This window comes from Tauraco erythrolophus, chromosome 8 (genome assembly GCF_009769465.1).
Source record: "Tauraco erythrolophus isolate bTauEry1 chromosome 8, bTauEry1.pri, whole genome shotgun sequence".
Taxonomy (NCBI): Eukaryota; Metazoa; Chordata; class Aves; order Musophagiformes; family Musophagidae; genus Tauraco; species Tauraco erythrolophus.
In genome coordinates this window covers 27,276,700-27,297,414 of record NC_141472.1, presented here as the reverse complement: position 1 = coordinate 27,297,414, position 20,715 = coordinate 27,276,700, and the positions used below count along the sequence as shown (strand labels likewise).

Here is a 20,715-nt window from a genome sequence, read left to right as displayed (position 1 = left end):
GCATGGGGCCTTGCACTGCAAAGGGTGTTTGGAGTCACAGGCACAGGGGGGATAATTACTGTATTTGGAGCAAATAACTTCTGGCACTCTGTCTTGGGGCCTGAAGGCGGGGTGCTGTGCCCAGGTCTAGGAGTGAGTATCCTGTTGTGTTAGAGAACTCCTGGGCTGCACAGAGCAGGATTTCTCCTGCCCTCAGCTAGCAGTCTGCACCCCTCCCTCCTACTACCCTGACCCCCTTGTTCCTCTAACAGGGAGAGCTAGGATGGGACTCTGTGCCTCCACCCAGACCAGCATAAAACTGTCTGCTATTGATCCTCAGGCCATGGTTGGGAGGAGGGAGGGAGCACAGCTCCCCACGTCCTCTTCCCCCCCCAACAAGCAGAGTGGATGCCATCCAGTTAAGTGAAATAATTTATATAATTATAAGACATTTTCATACAAAACCCCAGGCTTGGCCCCCAGCTGGTAAGGGCAAAGTGGGGCAGGCTGGAAAATTACAAAGCACAGACTGGAGAAGGGTGGCGAAACCCATCTCCCCCATCCCTCTGTACACGAGCCACCTGGCAGAGCCAGGACACAGTCCCTCAACACAGCTCCTAGCGATCGGGGCGCTGGACGCAGAACACTTTGGCTTGGTGGTCGCCAGAGGTTGTCACCACAATGGAGGCATCCCTAGGGGGAGAGAGGGCTCAGAGATTGGGATGAGGGCTTTGGGCATCCCTCACCAACACCCCTCTGCCCCACTCCCCTTTGAGACCCCCAAGTCTCAGCATGGACTTGGGTCTGTTCCCCCCTCAAGACCAGACCCTGGGAGTACCCAGAGGAGCGCCAGCTCCTGATTCCAGTTCCTGAGGCTGGAGGCCCCTGCCACCCCTGGTCCCTCCACCCGTCAGGGAAGGGCTCTATGGGTTCCATGCTCACTTGTTGACGGCGAAGTCGAGGATTTCAGCCGAGTGCCCGCGGTACTCGCTGATCATCTTCCCCGAGCGGGCGTCCCAGATCCGCACGGCCCCGTCCAGGCTGCAGGTGTACACCACGGCCGAGCTCTCCTCCCACACCAACTGCACAATCCCTGACTGCAGCAGGGGGAGGCCACAGGGTGAGCACTGGGGGCCCTCAGCAAGTCTCAGCTTTCCCCATGTGCCTCTGCCTCTCCCCACCCCCCAGTGTTGTCTGCCATCCCCACAGACAGGAGAGTCAGGCCCCAGGGCCAAGCTGTGAGGCACACCCTCTGTGCAGGGACTGTGGCTGCCTTTGGGGAAACCCAAGGGGCTGAAGGAGAAGCACAAAGTGGGAACTGGCCCCAGGAAAGCCCCTGGGCTCCAAGGGAGATCTTGGATGGGCCCAGAGACACCCTCTCCAGGCCTAGGGAGAGGGTGTAGGGCAGTACCTCATGTTGGCACTTATGCCTCAAGCTCTGTGTGGAGAGGTCGTAGATAGCCAGCGTGCCATCCAGGTAGCCCACAGCAGCCAGTGGCATCCTGCAGAGAGGGGGACGGGTGTTAGGTGGGCCTGGGGGGAAGCAGGGGTGGAAATGCATGAAGGATGAAGGTTGAAGGCAAAGCACATTAAGAAGATGAGGGACAATGTGATGACTGGAGCCATGAAACACCTCAGTTCAGGAAACCAACAGGACAGTGAGAGACAGCAAATGCCCAGGGTTCACAAGGGAGAAGACCACGCCCTGGTAGGAAACATGCCCAGCAGCCCTGTCTGGAGGGTATCCCAGCCAAACAGCAGTCCATCAGGCTAGCCCAGAAACCTAACAGGTTGAAGGGAGGACTGAGCAGCTGGTGTCCTTTGTCTTCTCTGCCACATAAAAGTAACCTGAGATACCCACAGCCAACTGGGGAGGACAGGGGTGAGAGCAGAACGAGCACGATGGACAGAAACGGGTCTGTTAGTAACAAACATCCCCCTGTAAGGTCTGGCACTGAAGGGGGACTGTCACCCCCAGGCCATGCATCCCCATACTCACACGTTACAGAAGCCCAGCGACTCCACCGAGTTGGACTCGGCCTCCTCGCCCTCACCGGCAGGGGCCTTGGGGGCCACGCTCTCCATCTTGAACACACACACCACCTGAGGAGAGGGGAAAGGGACCCCCAGTCGCACCAAGGTCCCCTTCCTTACCCGGGATCAAGCCTACACTCCTTGGACACCAAGGCCCGACACCAAAACCTCAGCTCTTCAGAGCAAACAAGGGGGGAACGTCCTTCTACGCACCCAACGGGACCACCCAGCTACAGGTCCCACCAGTAGCTGGGAGAAACCAGTCGTGTTGGCCAAGGGCGCCTCCTGCTGGCCGCCGGTGGCCACCACAGGCTGCTCAGAGCCGGTAGAGCTCTGAAGCACCCGGGGACACACCTGGCTCTGGGCAGCGGCTTGGGAGGCCGCTCCCCGGTCGCCCAGGTCTCCTGGCTCTGCCTCCACCAGCACGGACCCACCTTGCCCGTGGTGGAGTTAACCAGCTTAGCGTGACAGTCCACAGAGCCCGTCATGATCAAACTGCCGTCCTGGTTGCTGGCCACACACGTCAGGGGGTCCTGGTGGCCGTCCTGACCTGGGGAGCGAGCAGGAGAGGCATGAGCTCCATGTGTCCTTCCCATGGAGACCCAGCGGGCCTCGAAACCCGCCCTCCTGCAGCCTCCACCTTGCCTGGCTCTGCCAGCACCCCAGTGGCAAGGAGCAGCCATCTGTGGGGACAGAGAAACCCAGCTCCAGGATTCCTCCTGCAGCCCCTGGCCTCAGAGCGTGCCACTTCTTCACCCGGGCAGAGGTCAGAGCCCACTGGAAGGGCCCGTTCCCCAGTGAGGGAGTACCTCAGATGATTAACCTCTCCCTACCTTTCAGGACATGCAGCGAGGTTCCTTGCTTCAGGTCCCAGATGCGCATGGTCCCATCCTCGTACCCCACCACCGCTCGCTTCCCTGGGTGAGACAGAGCCAGTGGATAGAGCCAGAGCTCCCCTCACCCCTCCACCTCCCACTCAGCACAGACTGGCAGATGTAGGAGGGCAGATTGTGGACCAGGATCTGTCACAGTGCTGGTGACATTCCCCACCCCAGACAGCCCCCATGCCTCACCGTCAGGCAGGATCCTGCCACACGTGGCCGGGCACGCAGGGCCCTGGAAGGTTTTGCAGTCTCCGCTGGGGATCTTCCACATCCAGGAGTTGCCATCAGCCGTTCCCGCCAGAAGAACATGGGCTTGAGGGTGCCACTCCATCCACTGGGCAGAGAGAGGGACAGGCAGTGTCACAGGGGTGGCATCCCCTCCACCACCCAACTGAGTCCCAGCTGCTGGCCTACAATCTCCCCGCAGCACCAGGGGTCCTGCTGCTCACCTCCAAGTCCCCCACCTCGAAGGACCACACTTCTTCCTTGGCGTCCACCCGCCACACTTTGATAAGCCCAGACATGTCACCCGTGGCCACAAACACAGAGTCATGACTGAAGCCAGCACAGGTGACCGAGTCCTTGTGTCCTAGAGATGTCAGGGGACAGAGACTGCTCAGGCCAAGTTATGGAGGACAGTCAGGAACCCGGCTCCAGCGGAGCATCAGCTTGAGAAGAGTGTGTCCGGAGAGACACGGCTGTGAGGGGACACGGCAGCTGCCTCGGACAGCCTCAAGCACCTCACCTGAGCATTCAAACAGGAGCTCTCCATCGCTCACGCGCCACACAAAGGCCTTGTCGTCCTCCCCACCCGTCACCGCCAGCGTGTTGGTCTTGGGGTCGAGGCTCACGCAGAAAACAGAGGCTTCGCAGGAGAGAAGACAGAGGCTACACGGCTCAGATGCTGCTCACATCCCACCCAATGTTCCCAGGGGATCCAAATCCCACACAGTACCAGGTCTGGGTGGGATGTCAGTGAGTCGAACTCCCATCCCAAGCCAGTGGGAATCTATTCTTCCCATAGGAGAAGAGTAGCGTGGGTTGTCTGCGAGCTCAGGGTGAGCTGCTGCAGCAGGAGGCCCCGAGGGCTTCTCTACTGGAGTGTAAGGTAGAAACGAGCAAAGCCCAAAGCATGGCAGCCCTGAGTCGTGACGGCTGCCCCAGGAACAGCTGAGAGACGGCAGCCTGGCAAGGACCTGTTGCACCCCCTTACTCTGGGGAAAGCCACAGCGGGAGCAGGTCCCGACGAGGGCCCCAGCTGCTGCTACCCGTGCCCACCACTCACCCGAGTGGAGGGAGAATGTCACCTCGCTGTCGTCCTGTGCCTCCATGCCGTCTTCCACCCCCTCGTCATCCTCTGTCTCCCAAGCCTCGGCATCGGGCTCTTCCGCCCCCTCGTCATCAAAGTCCACGTCCTCCATCTCATCGGCCAGGTCATCTGGAAAGAGCGAGGGAGCAAAGGTCAGGGGCGCTCGCGGCCTGCCCGGCTCGGCCCTGCCAGGGACTCGGTTGCGGGCACGGCGGCACCTCGGGGGTCTCCGGGCGACGCGCGATCCCGATGCTGCCGCGGCCGGGAGACCCAGGGAACAGGAGCTGCAAAGGAGCGGGGCGCGACGCAGGGAGAGGCCGCGGACCCGGGGGTGAACGGGCCGGGACTCGCGGCCGGGCATGGCGCTGGGGCGGGGCCCAAGCGGACCCGGTGCCTCGGTAGGAGGCCGGAGCCCCCGCAGGCCCTGCCCGGTGCGCGACGCGGGGCGCCCCGTCTCACCCGGCCCGGGCGGGCCCAGCTCCACCACCTCGATGATCTCTTCATCGCCGTGGAAGCCCAGCGCACCCGGACCCTCGGCGGGCTCCATGCCGGCCGGCCTGCCCGCGCACCCCACCCGGCCGCCGCCGCTTCCGCCGCTCGCCCCGCCCTGGCCAATCCCCGCCCGCCACCCTCCCGCGTCAGCCAACCACGGCCCCGCGTCCTCACTCAGACCCCGCCTCTTCCGCCAGCACGGCAGGCCAACCCCGCCCCGCGCGGTGCTCTCTGGGAGTTGTAGTATCTCTCGCGCCGCCAGCTCTCCGCCGCCACCCAGCAGCCCCCGCGCAGCGGACTGCAGCTCCCGGCATGCAGCGCGGCTGCCGCACACCGGCACGGCCCACTATGGCGGCGGCTCTCGGCAGGCTGCGGGGTAACAACGGGCGGGCGGAGGGGGCGGCGGCCCCGGGGCGGTGGGGGTGGGAATCATGAGCGTCCCGCCGTCACCCTCACCGCACGGCTCCGCGGCCTCTCCCACGCATCCCCCGGAACACCCCCAGGTCCGGCCCGCAGGGCCTCGGCCCCGCCCCGCCCGGCTGAGGGGGAGGGCGTAGAGCCACGCCCCGAATGGGCTTGGTCACGCCCCCTCGGTCTTGGCCACGCCCTCAACCTCTCAAGCCCCGCCCTCGAAGCCCCCCGGGCCGGGGCCGGGGCCGGGGCCGGGCGGGGCGGAAGCCTCGGGCAGCTCGTGCTGGGCCCCCGCGCGCTGCCCCGTGGCCACTCCCCCCCAACACCTCTCTCCCCGCAGGGCTGCTGGTGGCAGCAGGACCGGCAGCGGGTCCTGCCAAGCCGTGGGGGTGGCCGGCCTCCCCGGGCACACGGCTCCTCGGGCAGAGCTGCCGCCGACCAGGGGAGCCACGGGCTGGCGGGGAGCCGGGCCGCGGGGGACTCCCCGAGGGGGTGGAGTACATCCCCACGCGCAAGAAGGGCAAGAACCCCATGAAGCCGGTGGGGGTGGCCTGGTGAGTGGCTCGGGCAGCGGGAGAGGCTCAGCACCGGGAGGCTCTGCTGCTCCGTGGGGCCTGGGGTGGGATGGGGGGTCTCAGGGGGCTGCAGCACTGAGCAGGGGGGGTGTCCATGCCACCCCAGGGTGGCACAGGGCCCTTGTTTCCCCATCAGCTCTCTCTATCTCCTGCCCACTGGCTGTCCTGCAGGGCCATCGGATTGCCTTCTGGCATCATCCTCTTCCTCCTGGCCAAGCGGGAAGTGGACAAAAACCGTCTGGAGCAGCTCAAAATCCGCCAAAAGATGATGGAAGCCAACCAGGGCGAGTATGAGACAGAGCGATACAAGAGGGTGGCCAGAGGGGCATAGCCGGGCTGCCTCCCAGCCTGGCACCATGGCACCCCGAAGGGACTGGCCAAGGGGACACCAGCACCGTGGGACACACAGCACTGGTGCCTGCCCTCCCTCTCCAGCCTGTGGGGCTGGATATGGACAAATAAACCCTGGTGAGTGGAACAGCTCGGTGCCACTGCAGTCACTCCCTCAGTGTTCAGCCCGAGGCTCCGCCTGCCCCTGCAGCCAGGGTTCTGCCCACAAGGGTGGCAAGGGAGGGAGGCCAGGTCTAGAGCAGCTCGACCTTGGTTTTTCCACCCCAAAGCAGGGTTTGCACTGCCTCAGGCCGCAGCCCCCGCTGAGGCTGCCCACAGGTTTTCTGAGGGAGTCACCACACCAAAAAGACTGGGACCATCTGGAAAATTAAAGTGTTTTATTTAGCAAGTGCAACTTTGCCCACGAGCGTGGCTGCAGGGGCTCTGCGACATTAGCTCTGCCACAAGTCCTGCCACGGGGGTCCCAGCTGCCCCCTGCCCACACCAGGCACCGCTGCAGCTCAGGGCACGACTGGAGCCGTGTTTAAGGCACTGAGTGAATGACACCAGGCTCTGCCAAAACAATCCCAACGTGATCTGTGGCCGCTGCCAGCTCCCTGTATCCAGGCAGGACCCTGGCACTCCGCTGCCAGCCTGGCACCACTGGCACAGCCTCGGCAAGCGGTGCTGAGGCCAGGCACTGCCTAAACACTGACAGCTGGTCCCCCCACCACCCTTGGAGGCTTTCTGGGGGGGGATGAAGGGAAGCCCTTTTCTTAGCAGCCTATAGGTAGGGATGCCAAAGCATTACGAGTCACAGTAAGTGGCCGTATTCTGTACAGAGGCCAGAGGAGGGGGTGAGGGGCAGTGAGGGGACAGGACAGGAGAGGTCCCTGGCCTAATCCCGGCCCACGATCTGCAGGATGAAGGTGAAGATGTAGACAATGTCAGTATAGATGGTGAGGGCACCGTAGATGTACTCCTCAGGGCTCAGTGTGTTCTTCCTGTTCCCCAGCACAAGTTGGGTGTCATAGGCAAGGAACTGGGGGGGAAGAGGGCGTCAGGCAGGGATCGAGGCAGGGCTTCCCCCTCCCCAGTTCCTGCCTGACACCCTCTGCCCACCCCAGCCGTCAACTCACCAGGGTGAAGGCGATGGCGCCGATGGCCGCGTACAGCATGTGGAGCCAGGGGACCTGCACGAGGAAGGGATCGCAGGCAGGGTGAGCTGGGTGCTGGCAGGCAGCGGGCAAGGCTGGGCAGGTCCTGCCTGCACGCAGCTCCCAAGGGGACGCCACAGATGCTGATGCTGACGCACCCTCTCCCTGCAGGCAAGCTGCCTCTGCTGTGGCAAGCACCACACCCTGCTTCCCGGCAAAGGGGGACCACCCAAATCCCCCTGCCCGTACCAGCCCTGGTGACACCCAAGCGGGGACACCCATGGCACTCCACAGCCCCTCTGTCCCCCCTACTCACATATTGGAAGGAGAGGACGATGATGGTGATGATGCCGGTCACCGTGACCACGATGCCCAGCACGCAGAAGAGCCCTGGACACGATGTAAAATCAACCTGTCAGAGGGTACACACATATGTCACTGGAGAGCCCAGGGTGACCCACCACCCAGCACTCCACGCCTGACACCCCCCCACACACCCAGCACAGGGCACATCCCCTCCTCACCTTGGTCTGGAAGCAGAAGATGGTGACGATAATGGCCACGATGGCGGTGATGAGCATGGCGATCAGGACAGCCTTGGTGTTGTACATGCTGCAGACAGAGGGGACACCAGAGTCACCCAACGCTTCGGGAGCACCCTGCCAGGGGGGCATTGTTAACTCCCCACGGCCCTGATGCCAGGCAGGGACCCTGCAGGCCCTAAGCCCAGGGGACTGGGTTGTTCCCTGGCTCCTAGCAGCCTCTCATTTGAGCCGGCCACACAGCACAGGACAGGAGAGACCCCAGCTCCTGTCACCACAGGGTCCCCAAAGCATACCTGGCGATCGTCCCCGTCATCAGCCCCATGGCCAATGTCTGTGGGAGAGAAGGGTGGGCTCAGCAAGGCGAGCAGCTCCAGGGTGGCAGTTCCTGGCTGCCCCCGCCTGCCCACGCATCCCCCCATCTTTCCCAGCCTGCCCAGGGAGCTGGGGTGCCATGGGGCACCACCAGGCCCCCCTCACCGGCCCCAGCCCACTCACAAAGATGCTCAGCAGGATGATGTTCCAGGGGAAGCGTCTCCTGGGGACAAAAACGAGAGAGAGGTGAGCTGGTGACAGTGGCCATGTCATGTGCCTCTGGTCCCTAAACTTCAGGGGCAGCCCCAGGCAGGGACTCTGCCTCCTGATGCCCAAGAGACACCCCCCCCCCGCCCCCATACCCATAGCCCCTCGCCCCAGGGGTCCCAGCCACTGGCAACTCACCGGGGACCCTGGCAGCAGGCCAGCACCAGGTACGTCACCAGGAACACGGCACTGCAGAGAGAGACAGCAGGTGTCAACTGTGCCACCCCCCTGCCACCAGGACCCCCCCTGGGCTGAGAGGCTGTGATTATGGGGTGCCAGCTGCTGGAGGGCACCCCGGGGGGAACACGAGCTGGGAGACCCTCTACTCACTATGAGGCGTAGTAAATGGCAACGTTCCTCTGGACAAAGGAGCGAACGGGAGAGCTGCGGGACAGGAGGGACGAGCGTGAGGGAGGGGGGACAGCAACTACTGTCCCCTTGGGACACAGAGCCAGGCTTCCCTGTTTTTTGGGGCAAGGCTAAGGAGGGACCCCCCCACTCACACGAAGGTGAACATGGCGATGATCCCCACTGTCACCAGCAGCTGCAGGGAGATGATGGCATAGACCTGCGAGAGACAGGGTGGGTCAGCACCAGCCCCCCACCCCTATGGGTGCCTCTGCCACCCCCCACCTCTATGGGTGTCCCCCATGCCCCAGGACTTGCCTTGCGGATGAAGGTGTGCCGGACTTTCTTGTCATCCCAGTCGACTGATTGGAAGGGGGAGCCACCCCCGATGCCATCATCACCTGTGGTGGGGGACACCCCTCAGCACCAGGCTGGGCTTCGCAGCCCCCAACAGCACTCCCATTTCTAGTGCCCCCCCCAAAAAAAAACACTTACCAAAACGAACAGGCATGGTGGGCATGGCCATCCCGGGCTGTGGGTATCCCCCTGCTGCTGGGTATCCTCCTGCTGCTGGATACCCCCCTGGCTGCGGGTATCCCCCCGGCTGTGAGTACCCCCCTGCCACAGGGTATCCCCCGGGCTGTGGGTACCCTGCTGGGCGCGGGGGGTAGGAGTTCTTGTCATCATAGAGGGGTGGTGCAGTGGGCTGCGCCATGCCAGCTCCCTGCGTCTCCCACAGGCACCTGGAGGGGAGAGAGGACGGGGGGATGTCAGTGCAGGTCCCCCTCCCCAGGCAGGACGTGTCCCTGGCAAGCGGAGCCGCAGGTGCAGGGACACAGGGGACAGTGGAGCCACAAAACCTCCCCCTCCCACTTTAATAGTGGCTTCTAATTAATAAGGACGAGCTGGCCTCAATGCCAGCGGGTCAGTGACAGGCGAGGGACATCCCCACTGTCCGTCGGCCAGGGCCACCCGCATTCCTGCACCTTGAGTCCCCAGCGCCTGCGTCAGTGGCCAGCCATGGGCAGGGCATAGCCACGCACTGACTCAAGCCACAGCAGGAATGTGACCTCTCTGGCCTCTGGAGCCCACCCTGCCATCACCGGGGGGGCACGGAGCAGCCCCCCACTGTGCCCTGGCTGGTCTCCAGCTCCTGGGTGGCACCACCCTGGGGACAAACAGCGTCACCCTGCCCACCGCCTGGGATGGAAACTCAGAGCCTGATCCCGATCACAGCCACACAGACCCTGCTGCCCCCCTCATTTTGGAGGTGTCCCCCACCCAGCAGCCCAGTGGGTCACGAGGGGGCTCCAGAACTCCTGAATCCCTCCAGGGAGTTACAGGGACAAGCGCCACCCACGCCACTTCAGAGGGAGGTGTACACAGCCCCGAGGAGGGGAGCCAGGACCCCCCTGGGGTTGAGCTCCTCTCCTCGGCCACACCAGGCCCCCTTGCAGAGCCCACAGCAGCCGCAAGCAGCCATCCTGGGCCCAGGGCCAGCTGCCGGGCTGGGCCCCAGGAGGAGGAGGAGGAGGAGGAGAAGGAGGAGGAGAAGGCAGGATCACCAAGGCCAGGAAAACAATGGTGCTGCCAGGAGCTGGTGCCAGACCTTTATCCGCCTGCCACCCCCCCTCAGTGCCCACCCCGAGCCCCAGGCAGATGCCAGCACCCACCACGTCCCCACTGCCGGCAGCAGTGACGTGACCCCGGGACGGGACCAGGATCTGACTCCAACAGGGACCAGGCTGGGAGGGAACCGTGCACTTCCTCCAGCATGACACCAGCGCTTCCCGCAGCCAGACTGGGTGGGCAGCGGTGCCAGGGGGGCACACCCGGGCCAGTCATGCCAGGCCGGGGGAACAGCTCAGTGCCCATCCCTCCTGCTGCCCGTCCCAGCCGTAGTGGAACTGCCACAGCCGCGCCGCCCTTCACCATCTCGATGACGGCAGTGTCAAAAATAACCAGCGTGGCAATGACCACCCGGCCAGGAAGTTTCACTTTCACTGCTCCACGGTTTCCCAAAAAGCCTCATCTGTGAGGTCAGGGAAGGGCCTAAAATAGGAGCCAGACCCCAGAAAAAAACCCTGAGACTGGCACAGAGTTAGGGGGGACCGAAGTCCCCAGGAGGCAACCCAGGCGTCTGGGGAAAGCAGGGTGTATCTGGCCAACACATGGTCATCAGGAGGTCCAACCCTGTGCCCATGGCTGGCACCTTGTGGCAAGGGTCTGCCAGCTGCCCCAGCCGCTCCTGTTCCCACTCCAGCAGGGTGGCCTGGGGAACAGGGAAGGAACCAGCCTGACGGGTCCCTGCGGCCGCCGCACCCAGAGAGGCAGGCGGCACCCTGCACCCTCCCCAGGCTGCAGCACAGTAGGGCCCCAAAACCCGAGATCATCAGCCACAGGGCCACCCAGGTCATCTCGGTGGCCCTGGCATGACGTGCTGTCCCCAGGGACAGGGTGCTTCTCTGCACCAGCACTGTGACTCAGCACAGATAAGGCACACACGGTGGGGATCTGGGGCACAGGCAGCCGTCACCCCCGCCACACCCCCATGGGTGGCACCGGGCACCATCCCCACCAGCCACCTCGGCGTCCCTGCCAGACTCAGGCCCCTGCCTCCAGCTCCATGGGGACCCTGGGGTGCCAAGGCCCACCTTGAAGGGGGACCAGGGTTTGGGGTGGGGGCCAGAGCTCCCTGCTTTCCCCATGGCTCCCCATGGTGAGGCTGCCTGGGAAAACATCTGCCTTCCCAGAAGAGCCTGGAAGCTCCCAGAAGTAGAGCACAGCTTGGTACACCATGGCTCAACCCGGCACAGCATGGCATAACCTGGTACGGCATGGTACAGCTCAGTACGGCACAGCACAGCTCAGTATGGCCCAGCATGGTTTGGTACAGCACGGCATGGCACAGCACAGCTCAGCATGGCACAACCCGACACAGCACAACGCGACTTGCCCAGCTCAGCGTGGCCCAGCCTGGCCGGGCTCAATCCGGGGCAGCAGCGACAGTGGCCCACCCAGGCTGGGTGCCCCACCAGCCCACCCAGCTGCCTGCTCCGACCCCGCTCACACAGGACACAAGTTCGCAAGACCTCAGCACTGCCGCTGCCTCTCTGCCCCGTGTCCCGAGCCCCCTCCCGCGGGAGCAGGGGCGTGTGAGAGGTGCCCTCCTATCCCCAAACCCAGGCAACCCGACACCACCCAGAGCCAGTCCCGACACCCCTCCACGGTGCCACCCCACACCCTGCTGGGCACAGACTTGTGCCCTCACCTCCTGAGACCCCACGGCGATCCACGGGGACACCCTCCACAGCAAAAAGGACGGCGTCCCCCCCGAACTACCCCACGCCACGTCCCGATTCCTCCCCACGCCATCCCGTGGCGTCCTGAGAACAGCACCCAGCCCTGAGGTGGGGTCCCGCCCGAGGGGGTCCTGTTCCCCCGCGTCTCTGCCCGCGGGACCCCGCTCCGCCCCCGCTGCGCCAGGCCTGGCCCCGAAGTGCCCCCGCTGGCTCTGGGCTTGGGGGTGCGGGGGGTCGCAGCGCGTCCCCGCGGCTCAGGGACCGGCCCCCCACCCCCGCCCGGTGCCCGCCGTCCGCCGCCCTCCGGGACGCTCGGTCCGACGCTGGGACACCCCCTCGCCGGCTGTGGCACCGGAGGGCGCCGGGACAGGGGGGTCGGGAGCAAACGGGCGGGGGAAAGTCGGGGGGGAACGGGAGGGACCGGCGGGCGGCTGTGTGTGTGTGTCGGGGGATGTCTCCGTGCCTCACCCTTGTCAGCGGCTCCACGCGGGAACCGGGAGTGCCGTGGGGTACGGAGAGGAGCCCGGCCGCCCTACCTGCTGCGCACTGCTCCGCCGGGCTGCGGCCGCGACGAGCCGGGACGGGGCGGCCACGGGGCGGGGGGGGGGGGGAGGCACCACCCGCCGCGCCCCCGCGCGGCGGTTCCGCGCCGCTGCGCCCCGGGGGGGGCGAGCGAGGCGGGGGGGTGCGCTCCCCGTCCTGCCGCTCCCCGGGACGGACTCCCCCGGCCCCCGCCCGCCGAACGGGGCCCCCAGCCGCCCCCCCCAGCTGTGACGTCACCTAGGGACCCCCTTCCCCACGCCGTAACGTCAGCTGGCGGGGAACCCTTTGCGGCGACGCGTGGAGGGGGGAATCCCCTCCTCTCTGCCGGTGACGCGGTCGGGGTGTGCCCCCCCCCCCCCCCCGCCACACACACCCCGTTTCCCGCGGCAGTGGCGCGGTGTGACCAGCAGGGGGCGCGGCGGGGAGGGGCGTAGGCGGTTCGGCGGTGTCACGCGCGCGGGAGGGGGCGTGGCCGCGGCGGCGGCATGGCCGCGGGGCGCGGGGGGCGGCGCCCCTGGCATGGCGGGGCCGCGCTGCGGGCAGCGGCGGCGGCCGGTGCCGGCGCGCTGGGGGTCGCCTGCCTGCGCCGTTGCCTGCCCCTCCGCCGCCTCGCCTGCCGCGCCGCCGCCGCCCTCATGGCCCTCGCCGGCCCGCTGCTGTTCCGCGTGGGGTGAGTGTCCGCCGCTCCGGTGCCCCGCGCCGGGTGGGTGCCGGGACCGCCTGTCTTTGTTCTGCGTCCGGGAGGGAGGGCCCGTCCTCCCCTGCTTGTGCGGAGCCCCTCGGGGAGTGACCGGGGCCAGCCCGCCGTGCTCCGGCCTCGCTGGCACAGCGGGGACTGTCACCTTCGGATCTGATGCCCTCCCCCGCCCCGGGGCTGGTTTCCTCGGGTCTGATCATTAACCCAGCCCGGTGCCCCGGCCGTGGCCCTGCTGCCAGGATCCCTGCCCCGTGTACCCGCCGATGCCAGCACGGAGGATGTAACCATCCAGGGAGATGTCCTTGGCCTGGGGATGGGCTTTGCAACCCGGGACTTTGCACGTTCCTCATGGCACAGGTCCCTGTCTCCAGCCCTGAAACGCGGCTGTATAAATGGGGGGGGGTCCCCCGAGCCCTCCAGCCTGTGTCTCTTGCACCCGTGCGTGGCACATGCTGCGGAGGCATTTCTCGCTTCCCTTTTCCTTGGCCCATTCTGCTCCTGCTTCCCTCTTCCCCAGGGCCATGGCACCCAGGGCAGGTCCTCGGAGTGGGGTCGGCCCTGGGCATGGACCCCCCGGGGCCGGGCCGGGGGGAAAGCCAGGGACACCCGGCAGCCAGATTGCTGCCGCAGATGGACGGACAGATGGACACCCCAGCAGCAATGCCTCCCCCCAGTCCTTGCTGCCCAGAACAGCTGCAGAGGGACCTGCCTGGGGAACCGATTCTGCCCTCACTGCAGATCTGGGGCAGGGGAGAGGGGGACATGCCACCTCCAGCCCCTACGTGTGAAAAAGTGACCCTGTGTGTGACCCGTGGGAGTCCCAGCCCTGGCAGCAGCCCCCTCCCCAAGCGGACTCCTTGGAGGGGCTGGAGGTTAACGGCAGGGGGTGTCTGCCCTCCCCAGGTACAGCCTGTATGCCCGCACACGGCTCGGCTACCTCTTCTACCAGCGGCAGGTGAAGAAGGCCCGGGAGCGGTACCCGCACGGCCACTCTGTGCCCCAGCCCTGCCTCTTCCCCGGTGAGTCCTGGCAAGCTGCCGCCATGGCCTTGTCGCGTCCACCAGCACCGGCACTTTGGGGTGGGGAGGGCTTACCTTCACCAAATTGCCTGAAGCACGTGTAACTGAGAATTTGACTTAAAATGTGGGGAGTTTGGCCTGGCCCCCTGCCTTTCTCAGGCAGGGAGGGGTGTCATGTCCTGATGTCTGTCCGTGTGTCGCCGCCAGGGGTGAAAATCCTGCCCATTCCTGTGCTCTCCAACAACTACAGCTACCTGGTCATCGATACTGGCTCCGGCCAGGCAGCCGTCATTGATCCCTCTGACCCGCTGGCTGTGCAGGTGACACCCCCGCAGCCCTCCCTGTCCTGGTGTTCGGGTGACCCTGGGTGAGGTGGTGGCATGTCTCTGGCTTTTTTGGGGGCAGAGGGGGGCAGGTCTGCCCTTAATCTGCAGCCCTTAGTGCCCAGGGCAAGGTTGGAGGGTGACAGGGCTCATCCAGCACCTGCAGAGCTGGTGGGGGTTTAGGGGGAGACTGGTACTTGGGGTCTGTATCCCCCCAAAATCTCTCTGTCATCCCACCCCGTTCCCAGGCTGCCATTGAAGAAGAGGGGGTTATGCTGGAGGCCATATTCTGCACCCACAAACACTGGTAAGGGGCAAGAGAGGGCCCTGGGGGAGGTTGGTGGCTGCCATGGAGGGTGCTCCAGCTGAGGTGACCTCCAGCTGTGCCCCATGTAGGGGGTGGGATATGGAGGGGACACATTTAGGGGTGCTCACCTCCCTGTCCACAGGGACCACAGCGGGGGGAATGCGGTACTCCGCCAGCAGCATTGCTCCTGCAAGGTGTACGGCAGCGCCCTCGATGCCATCCCAGAGCTCACCAAGTAAGTCCTACGCCATGCATCCCCCCCAGCACCCCTGTAAATTTGGGGAGGGGCTTCACCCCCAACTGGTGGGGCTGTGGTTCCACTTACCTATCAGTCCGTCCCCCAAGTACCACGTTGCCACCTTCATGGGCAGAGACCTGGCATGCTTATGACACCAGTGCACCAGGAAAGTGCATGGGGAGGTGGGTGTTTTGAGGTGCTGGAGGGAGACACCCTGACAGTACACCCCTGTGCCCGGCACAGCCCACTTGCGGACAGGGAGAAGGTGAGCGTGGGCTGCCTGACCTTTGAGGCGCTTGCCACCCCTGGCCACACTGTGGGCCACATGGCATACATGCTGGACGGGGGGCCCTTTGGTGGTCCCCCCTGCCTCTTTTCCGGGGACCTCCTCTTCCTCGCTGGCTGCGGTGAGTGTGCATGACCCCGGACATGGGTGGCTGAGGTGGGGTTCCCACCCTAGGAAGGGCTTGGGGGGGACCTCCAGTCCCCCCCACCATGACAGGTGGTTGTGTGGGGGTCCAGGCAGGCTGTTCGAGGGCTCCCCCGAGACCATGCTCGCCTCCCTGGATGTGGCCGTGGGCTTGGGCGAAGATACGCTGCTGTGGCCGGGTGAGTGTCCCCAACAGCAGGGCAGAGCTGCCAGTGTCCCCCTCTAGCCCCCACTGCCAAGCTGGGGGTCCAGGCAGGGGCGATGCTAAGGGCTACGGGGGTCCTCAGGCCACGAGTACGCGCTGGAGTGCCTGACCTTTGCCAGCCTCCTGGAGCTGGACAACCCCGCGCTGGAGCAGAAGCTGCGGTGGGCGACACAGCAGCGACAGGAGAAGAGGAGCACGGTGAGACTGGGGGGGTCCCCTGGCTGCAGCACCCCACGGGGTTCCGCATCCTTCGGCAGGGATGCTGCACCCCAACACCCTCTCACATGGCGGGTGCCATAGGGAAAGGGGGTGCTGGGAGAGGGTCCCGGCTCCCTGCCAGGGGGTTCTGCCTCCGGTGGCGGTGCTGAGCAGGTGCCCCTGCAGTGTCCCTCCACGCTGGGGGAGGAGCAGACCTACAACCCCTTCCTGCGGACCCACCGGCCGGAGCTGCAGGCGACACTGGGGCTGCGGCAGGATGGGGGGGAGCACCCCGAAGCCTTCCGTGCTCGCGTCCTCAAGGAGGTGCGGAGGCGCAAAGACCTCTACAAAGCCACCTAGACCTCCCCTTCCCCGGACTCTCCCTTTTCCTTGGGCCTGGGCCCTGCTCTGGAGTCTGAGACCATGTGGTTTGTTTTGCTGTGAATCTCCGTCCTGGGGTGCAGGGTGGGGGGAGGAGGAAGAGTGGACCTTCCCTGTGTGGGCACCCCAGAAGTGATCCCTGCCTTTGTTCCCCCAAACTCGGGGGTCACCAGCTGTCATGTAGAAACACCTCAATCCCCTTTCTGGGAGTCTGTAGCCCCCCCACCCCTCTGCTGGGGCTGTAGGGACAGCACCAAGGGCTCTTCCTAACCCCACACCTCCCGTTTTTCTGGGAGCCCCCAATTCCAACCCCCCCAGCACTCAGGGAGCCCCCCCTTCTCCTGGCAGCCCCCAGTGCTGTGCATCTTCTTGAGGGGGGGCTGCAATGGAGCCAGCAAGGGCCCCCCCCCCAGTACTACCTCCAGGTAAGGGGCTCTTCTCCAGCACCCTGTGCTCGGTGCTGGAGCTCCCCACCTGCACACACACACATTGGGATAGGGCCAGCGGTGTACACTGGTGGGGGGTGCTGCTGTACTGGGAACTGGAGCTCCCCCCCTCCCCCTCAACCCCTCTAAATAAAAGACGGGATCAGATTTGTACCTGTTTGGCCCTTTCCCTCCGCGGCCGGTGGGCCCCCGCCCCACTCGAAACCCCTCTGCAGGGTCGCTGTCCCTTTAAGAGGCGGGGCCGGACCGTTGCTATGGAGACCGCTGAGGCGTCCTTGGTGGGGGCACCTGGGTCAGGCCCGGGCAGGTTCGGGGGCGCGGCGGGGGCGGGTGTTGAGGGGGCTGCTGCGGGCCGAGGGGGTCCTTGCGGGAGGACAGGGGGGCGACAGGGGACTGCAGAGGCCGTGGGGGGCCGCTGTGCCCCCTCCCCAGTTGCACAGGTGGGCACCGGGGCTGTACCGGGGTTTGGGGGGGACCCACTGTCCGCTCACCCCGCGGGTTCGGCAGCAGGAGCCCCCAGGCGAGGCATGGAGTCCCCCCCCGAGTGCTGGCAGGACACCCCAGCCCTCACGGAGGCAGCCGCCGAGTTCCTGAGCCTCATCGGTGCGTGTCCCCCTGCTCCCCCTTGTCCCCCACGCCGTGCCCTGGGGGTCCTCGGGGCAGGGGTGGGGGGCACCGGGTCCGCAGGAGAGGGACAGGTCGTGGGGGCTTGAGCCGGGTAAATGGTGAGTGGCTCAGCCCGGCCTGCACGGTGGGGGGAAACTGAGGCAGGGAGGAGCTCCGGGCGGGAGTGACGGTCCCTCCGGGCAGGGCTGGAGGAACTGGAGCGCTGTCTCTTCGCCGAGATGCTGGAGGTGGTGACAGCAGAGGACCAGCCGAGGGACCAGGCTGGGGGCCGGTGGTGGGTGACAGCCCGGTGGGCACCCTACAAGCGGGCAGGTGAGCTGGTGAGGAGCTGCCTCCTGGTGCAAGCCGTCTCCCGCAGCAGGCAGGACGGCATTCCCTGCTCCAGCACCCTCAAAGGTGAGCTGGGGGTGGCTTGGGGTGTCCCCCACCTCCCGAAGGCTGGAGCATCCCTGTCCCACTGGCCCCCAGGGCTGGGGTGGGGGCCACTGCAGCAATGCCAGCAAGGTGCTGAGCGTGGCTCTGCTCTGTCAGCCTATGTGACCCCGCAGCTGGAGACCCTGGAGCAGGAGGAGCAGGAGCGCCTGGAGGTGACTGCTGTGCGGTGGCTTGTCCCCTTCCCCATGTCCTGTCCCCCTGCCCTGGGGTGTGCCCTGCAGCAATGCCCACCTGGGGGATGTGCCCCGTGCAAGGGCACTGTAGGCAGTTTGGTGTCCTCTCTCTGGCTCAGACACCAGCTCCATCCCACCAGCCTGGTCCCCATCCCTGGTCTGGGTGGCAGCCAGAGTGAGGAGTTTCCCAAAACGCATCTGGTGTGGTACCCTGATTGAAAGGGGTACTGGGGTGTGCCACCTCAGAGAGGGGGGGGAGTGCCCTGGCTCTGCCCCCCACCCTGTGCCCCCACCTCCTGCAGCTCAGACCACATCCTGTGGAGAGGAGGACCCACATGGTGAGCCACCAGCATGGGCTGACTGTCACCAAGACCCTTCATGAGGGAGAGGTGAGCCTTGGTGGGGGGACATGGAGGGGGCTGGAGACAGCTGGCCTATCCCACCCAGGGGTGCCCCCAGGCTTTGGGGATGTGCCGTCCCCAGGGACAGTGGGGTTGTGGCTGTCCCAGGAGGTGACCGGGTCTCTCCGCAGGCAGAGCCGCAGCACTGGAGCTTCTCCTACAGCCGGGCCAAGCTGCGGGGGCTGCTGGCAGAGGGTGCCAGCCTCCTGCTGCTGCGGGTGCTGGGTCACCGGTGGGCAGTGCCCTCCGGCCTCGTCTTCCCGGCCATTGACACCGAGGGCCACCTCTGCACCTCCAGCTACGTGAGCTGCCAGTTGAGGGGGCCTGTGGGATGGGGTGTTGAGTCAGGTTGGGTGGTGCCAGGATGGGATGTGGGAGGTGGGAATGAGCGGAGTGGGGTCGACAGCATGGGGGGGGGGGGCACGGGGATGGCACCTGGGGGCAGGAATGATGCCAGGACAGGGGTGACCCCTGGCCATGCCCCCTCAGCGTGCCCTGGGCACCCAGCGGCATGCGGTGGGCTCGGTGGAGTCAGAGGTGTTTGTGATCGAGCGAGCCCTGCATGCCAGCATGGGCATCTCCACCGTCTGGCACAGCAGCTTCCTCCCCAGCGGGTAAGGGCAGGGGTCCAGCCAGGGGCATCCCCAGCCCTGCCAGCCTGGCAGGGGCCCAGGAGGAGGGTCACCGGCTCTTTACCCTGCAGGCGTTTGGCCCAGCGGGTGCAGTTTGGCTGCCCGATGCAGGTGCTTCTGCAGGTTGAGTCCGTCCTCAGCGAGACAGGTATGTGAGGGGGACCCTTGTGCCCCCCAGCACGGGCAGCCCCTGTCTGCTGTCTGGCAGCCAAGTGGGGAACACCCTGCCCTGCCGTTCTGCTGCCAGATGGAGTCGAGCCCCAGCCTCGCTTCCCCAAACAGCCCCTGGACTGGGAAGAGGACATCCAGCTCTGCTCCTGGTTCCTGGACAGGAAGGTGAGGTGGAGGGACAGGGGGACAAGGGGCTGTGCCGCTCCACAACAGGGAGTGCCCAAGGGGCATGCCAGCCACCGTTCACCCTGCACCTCCTCAAGTGTGGGAAAAGACCCAGGCATCCTGCCGCCCCCCACCCTGGCACAGTGTCTGGGGCGGGGACACACATTGGTGCCCATGCCCACCCTGGCACAGGAGCAGCTGCGAGTGTCCCACGCCGCCTACCTCCAGCAGCACCCCGAGCTCCGGGCACTGCTGGCTGACTTCCTCCAGGCTGTGCTCCTTCGGCAGCCCTGTGACCCTGTCTCCTTCGCTGCCCGATTCTTCGCCCCCTTCGCCCACCAGCAGCCCTCTGGGATCCCCTTTGCCTCCACCGGGGCTGCCAGCCCCCTGCCCAGCCCCCCTCCTCACCACCCTGCAGCTAACAGGGAATAAAGCTGCCAGCACTGCGTGTCCAGGCTCATTTGCTTTGGGGAAACTGAGGCATAGGAGGGCAGGGGGCGCTGAGTTGCATGCTAACCCCTCCAAGTCAGTCTAGGGAAGACCCTATCCCCCTCCCAGCTGTTTTTGCCCTTGCTTGGGTGGGGGGTGCCTGAGGCATACCCTGGGGCACAGCCAGCCTTGCCTCTCTGTGCCAGGGCACCCCACATCTCCCCAGGGGCAGACCCCGATGCCCATCTCTCTGTAGAGCACAGCCTGGCTGGCAGAGGGGTGCTCTGGACAGGCAGCCAGTACTACCCAGGCACCCATGGGTGCACACCCTCCTACCTCCACAGCCATGAGTGTCCTGGAGACAGGATGCCCTGCTTTTGTGGGAGCAGCCTGACCTGCAAAGACGCTGAACACCCCATCTTTGGGGTGAGGATCCCTCCACCCAGGGGCAGCATGAGCACCCTGTGCCGCAGAGCCTGCCGGGCTCGGTGCTCCCCCCAGCAGCTGAGGGTGCATTTTGACCTGCTCACGCGTTTGTGCAACGCACGCCTGCTTCCTCCTCGCTCCCACTCCCCCGGCCTTTCCCCTACCCTCGCAAGGCCAGCCCTCCCTCCCCACACTGTGACACACTGTCCCTTGTCCCTCCAAGTGCTGAAGGAGCAGGACCCCTGGCCTGTGATGGAGGGTGACCCGTGGGTGCGCTCCCACACCCCTGGGCATGCTGGTGTCAGTGCCACGTGTTTGCACATGCATGAGCATGCCGAGGGGAGGGAGGTGCTGGGTGCCCCCCTCCTGGTACGGGGTAGGGGAACTGAGATCGTGCGCATTCATAGCACCCAACCCCCCTGCTCCAGGCAGGGCCCCTTTCCCAGACCAGGTCAGCAAGTGGGGAAGGAGCACTTCCTCCTCCTCCTCCTCGGGGGGAGGGGGCAACCGGGGGGTCCTTTAAA

The 20,715-nt window shown here is 65.6% G+C and overlaps 5 protein-coding genes across 7 annotated transcripts; 3 read left to right on the top strand and 2 right to left on the bottom strand.

Annotated features, from left to right (window-relative positions):
- Positions 1 to 59: 59 nt before the first annotated feature.
- On the bottom strand, positions 60 to 4,753 carry AAMP (angio associated migratory cell protein). 2 transcript variants are annotated; one of them, XM_086615583.1, is made up of 11 exons: positions 4,666 to 4,753; positions 4,183 to 4,335; positions 3,643 to 3,762; positions 3,347 to 3,486; positions 3,087 to 3,231; positions 2,847 to 2,930; positions 2,448 to 2,563; positions 1,979 to 2,082; positions 1,391 to 1,481; positions 922 to 1,076; positions 60 to 672 (listed from the first exon to the last, which is right to left on the bottom strand). In XM_086615583.1, the coding sequence occupies exons 1-11, from the start codon at positions 4,751 to 4,753 to the stop codon at positions 597 to 599; spliced, it is 1,272 nt and encodes a 423-aa protein (XP_086471709.1). In that variant the 3' UTR covers positions 60 to 596. The 2 variants fall into 2 exon arrangements, with proteins under 2 accessions (XP_086471709.1, XP_086471710.1); XM_086615584.1 differs by having other exon boundaries at positions 4,694 to 4,726.
- A 293-nt stretch (positions 4,754 to 5,046) lies between these two features.
- On the top strand, positions 5,047 to 12,891 carry LOC147528375 (uncharacterized). The gene is made up of 6 exons (XM_086616159.1): positions 5,047 to 5,074; positions 5,450 to 5,663; positions 5,856 to 5,997; positions 11,001 to 11,011; positions 12,035 to 12,058; positions 12,879 to 12,891. Exons 1-6 carry the CDS (start codon positions 5,047 to 5,049, stop codon positions 12,889 to 12,891), a joined length of 432 nt encoding a protein of 143 aa, XP_086472285.1.
- TMBIM1 (transmembrane BAX inhibitor motif containing 1) lies at positions 6,394 to 12,511 on the bottom strand. Of its 2 annotated transcripts, none has more exons than XM_086615719.1 (12): positions 12,482 to 12,511; positions 9,139 to 9,386; positions 8,962 to 9,044; positions 8,799 to 8,863; positions 8,626 to 8,679; positions 8,434 to 8,484; positions 8,212 to 8,251; positions 8,010 to 8,047; positions 7,696 to 7,783; positions 7,488 to 7,583; positions 7,154 to 7,207; positions 6,394 to 7,056 (listed from the first exon to the last, which is right to left on the bottom strand). In XM_086615719.1, the coding sequence occupies exons 2-12, from the start codon at positions 9,356 to 9,358 to the stop codon at positions 6,913 to 6,915; spliced, it is 933 nt and encodes a 310-aa protein (XP_086471845.1). In that variant the 5' UTR covers positions 9,359 to 9,386; positions 12,482 to 12,511; the 3' UTR covers positions 6,394 to 6,912. The 2 variants fall into 2 exon arrangements, with proteins under 2 accessions (XP_086471845.1, XP_086471844.1); XM_086615718.1 differs by lacking the exon at positions 12,482 to 12,511 and adding an exon at positions 12,414 to 12,468.
- An 82-nt stretch (positions 12,892 to 12,973) lies between the features above and the next one.
- Positions 12,974 to 16,861, top strand: LOC104380425 (PNKD metallo-beta-lactamase domain containing). Its single transcript, XM_086615717.1, has 9 exons — positions 12,974 to 13,158; positions 14,089 to 14,204; positions 14,412 to 14,524; positions 14,776 to 14,834; positions 14,977 to 15,069; positions 15,316 to 15,479; positions 15,595 to 15,681; positions 15,790 to 15,905; positions 16,092 to 16,861. Exons 1-9 carry the CDS (start codon positions 12,974 to 12,976, stop codon positions 16,263 to 16,265), a joined length of 1,107 nt encoding a protein of 368 aa, XP_086471843.1. The 3' UTR covers positions 16,266 to 16,861.
- Positions 16,862 to 17,259: 398 nt separating this feature from the next.
- Positions 17,260 to 19,768, top strand: CATIP (ciliogenesis associated TTC17 interacting protein). Its single transcript, XM_086615999.1, has 9 exons — positions 17,260 to 17,335; positions 17,543 to 17,755; positions 17,891 to 17,946; positions 18,270 to 18,356; positions 18,500 to 18,670; positions 18,858 to 18,982; positions 19,072 to 19,148; positions 19,248 to 19,336; positions 19,529 to 19,768. The coding sequence occupies exons 1-9, from the start codon at positions 17,260 to 17,262 to the stop codon at positions 19,766 to 19,768; spliced, it is 1,134 nt and encodes a 377-aa protein (XP_086472125.1).
- The last annotated feature ends 947 nt before the right edge of the window (positions 19,769 to 20,715 follow it).

Excerpts from the sequence above, each read along its gene's own strand:
- AAMP (XM_086615583.1), bottom strand. The coding sequence starts at position 4,753 with ATGGAGCCCGCCGAGGGTCCGGGTGCGCTGGGCTTCCACGGCGATGAA. Across the intron at positions 2,083-2,447 it reads TTAACTCCACCACGGGCAAG|GTGGTGTGTGTGTTCAAGAT; the intron begins GTGGGTCCGTGC and ends CCCTCTCCTCAG. Across the intron at positions 1,482-1,978 it reads TCGCTGGGCTTCTGTAACGT|GATGCCACTGGCTGCTGTGG; the intron begins GTGAGTATGGGG and ends CCCTCTCTGCAG.
- LOC147528375 (XM_086616159.1), top strand. The coding sequence starts at position 5,047 with ATGGCGGCGGCTCTCGGCAGGCTGCGGG. Across the intron at positions 5,075-5,449 it reads GGCTCTCGGCAGGCTGCGGG|GGCTGCTGGTGGCAGCAGGA; the intron begins GTAACAACGGGC and ends CTCTCCCCGCAG. Across the intron at positions 5,664-5,855 it reads AAGCCGGTGGGGGTGGCCTG|GGCCATCGGATTGCCTTCTG; the intron begins GTGAGTGGCTCG and ends GCTGTCCTGCAG.
- TMBIM1 (XM_086615719.1), bottom strand. The coding sequence starts at position 9,358 with ATGGCGCAGCCCACTGCACCACCCCTCTATGATGACAAGAACTCCTAC. Across the intron at positions 8,048-8,211 it reads TCATCCTGCTGAGCATCTTT|ACATTGGCCATGGGGCTGAT; the intron begins GTGAGTGGGCTG and ends TCTCTCCCACAG. Across the intron at positions 7,584-7,695 it reads TCTTCTGCTTCCAGACCAAG|GTTGATTTTACATCGTGTCC; the intron begins GTGAGGAGGGGA and ends ACCCTCTGACAG.
- LOC104380425 (XM_086615717.1), top strand. The coding sequence starts at position 12,974 with ATGGCCGCGGGGCGCGGGGGGCGGCGCCCCTGGCATGGCGGGGCCGCG. Across the intron at positions 14,525-14,775 it reads CTGACCCGCTGGCTGTGCAG|GCTGCCATTGAAGAAGAGGG; the intron begins GTGACACCCCCG and ends CCCCGTTCCCAG. Across the intron at positions 15,070-15,315 it reads GCCATCCCAGAGCTCACCAA|CCCACTTGCGGACAGGGAGA; the intron begins GTAAGTCCTACG and ends TGCCCGGCACAG.
- CATIP (XM_086615999.1), top strand. The coding sequence starts at position 17,260 with ATGGAGTCCCCCCCCGAGTGCTGGCAGGACACCCCAGCCCTCACGGAG. Across the intron at positions 17,336-17,542 it reads CGAGTTCCTGAGCCTCATCG|GGCTGGAGGAACTGGAGCGC; the intron begins GTGCGTGTCCCC and ends CCCTCCGGGCAG. Across the intron at positions 19,149-19,247 it reads GTCCGTCCTCAGCGAGACAG|ATGGAGTCGAGCCCCAGCCT; the intron begins GTATGTGAGGGG and ends TTCTGCTGCCAG.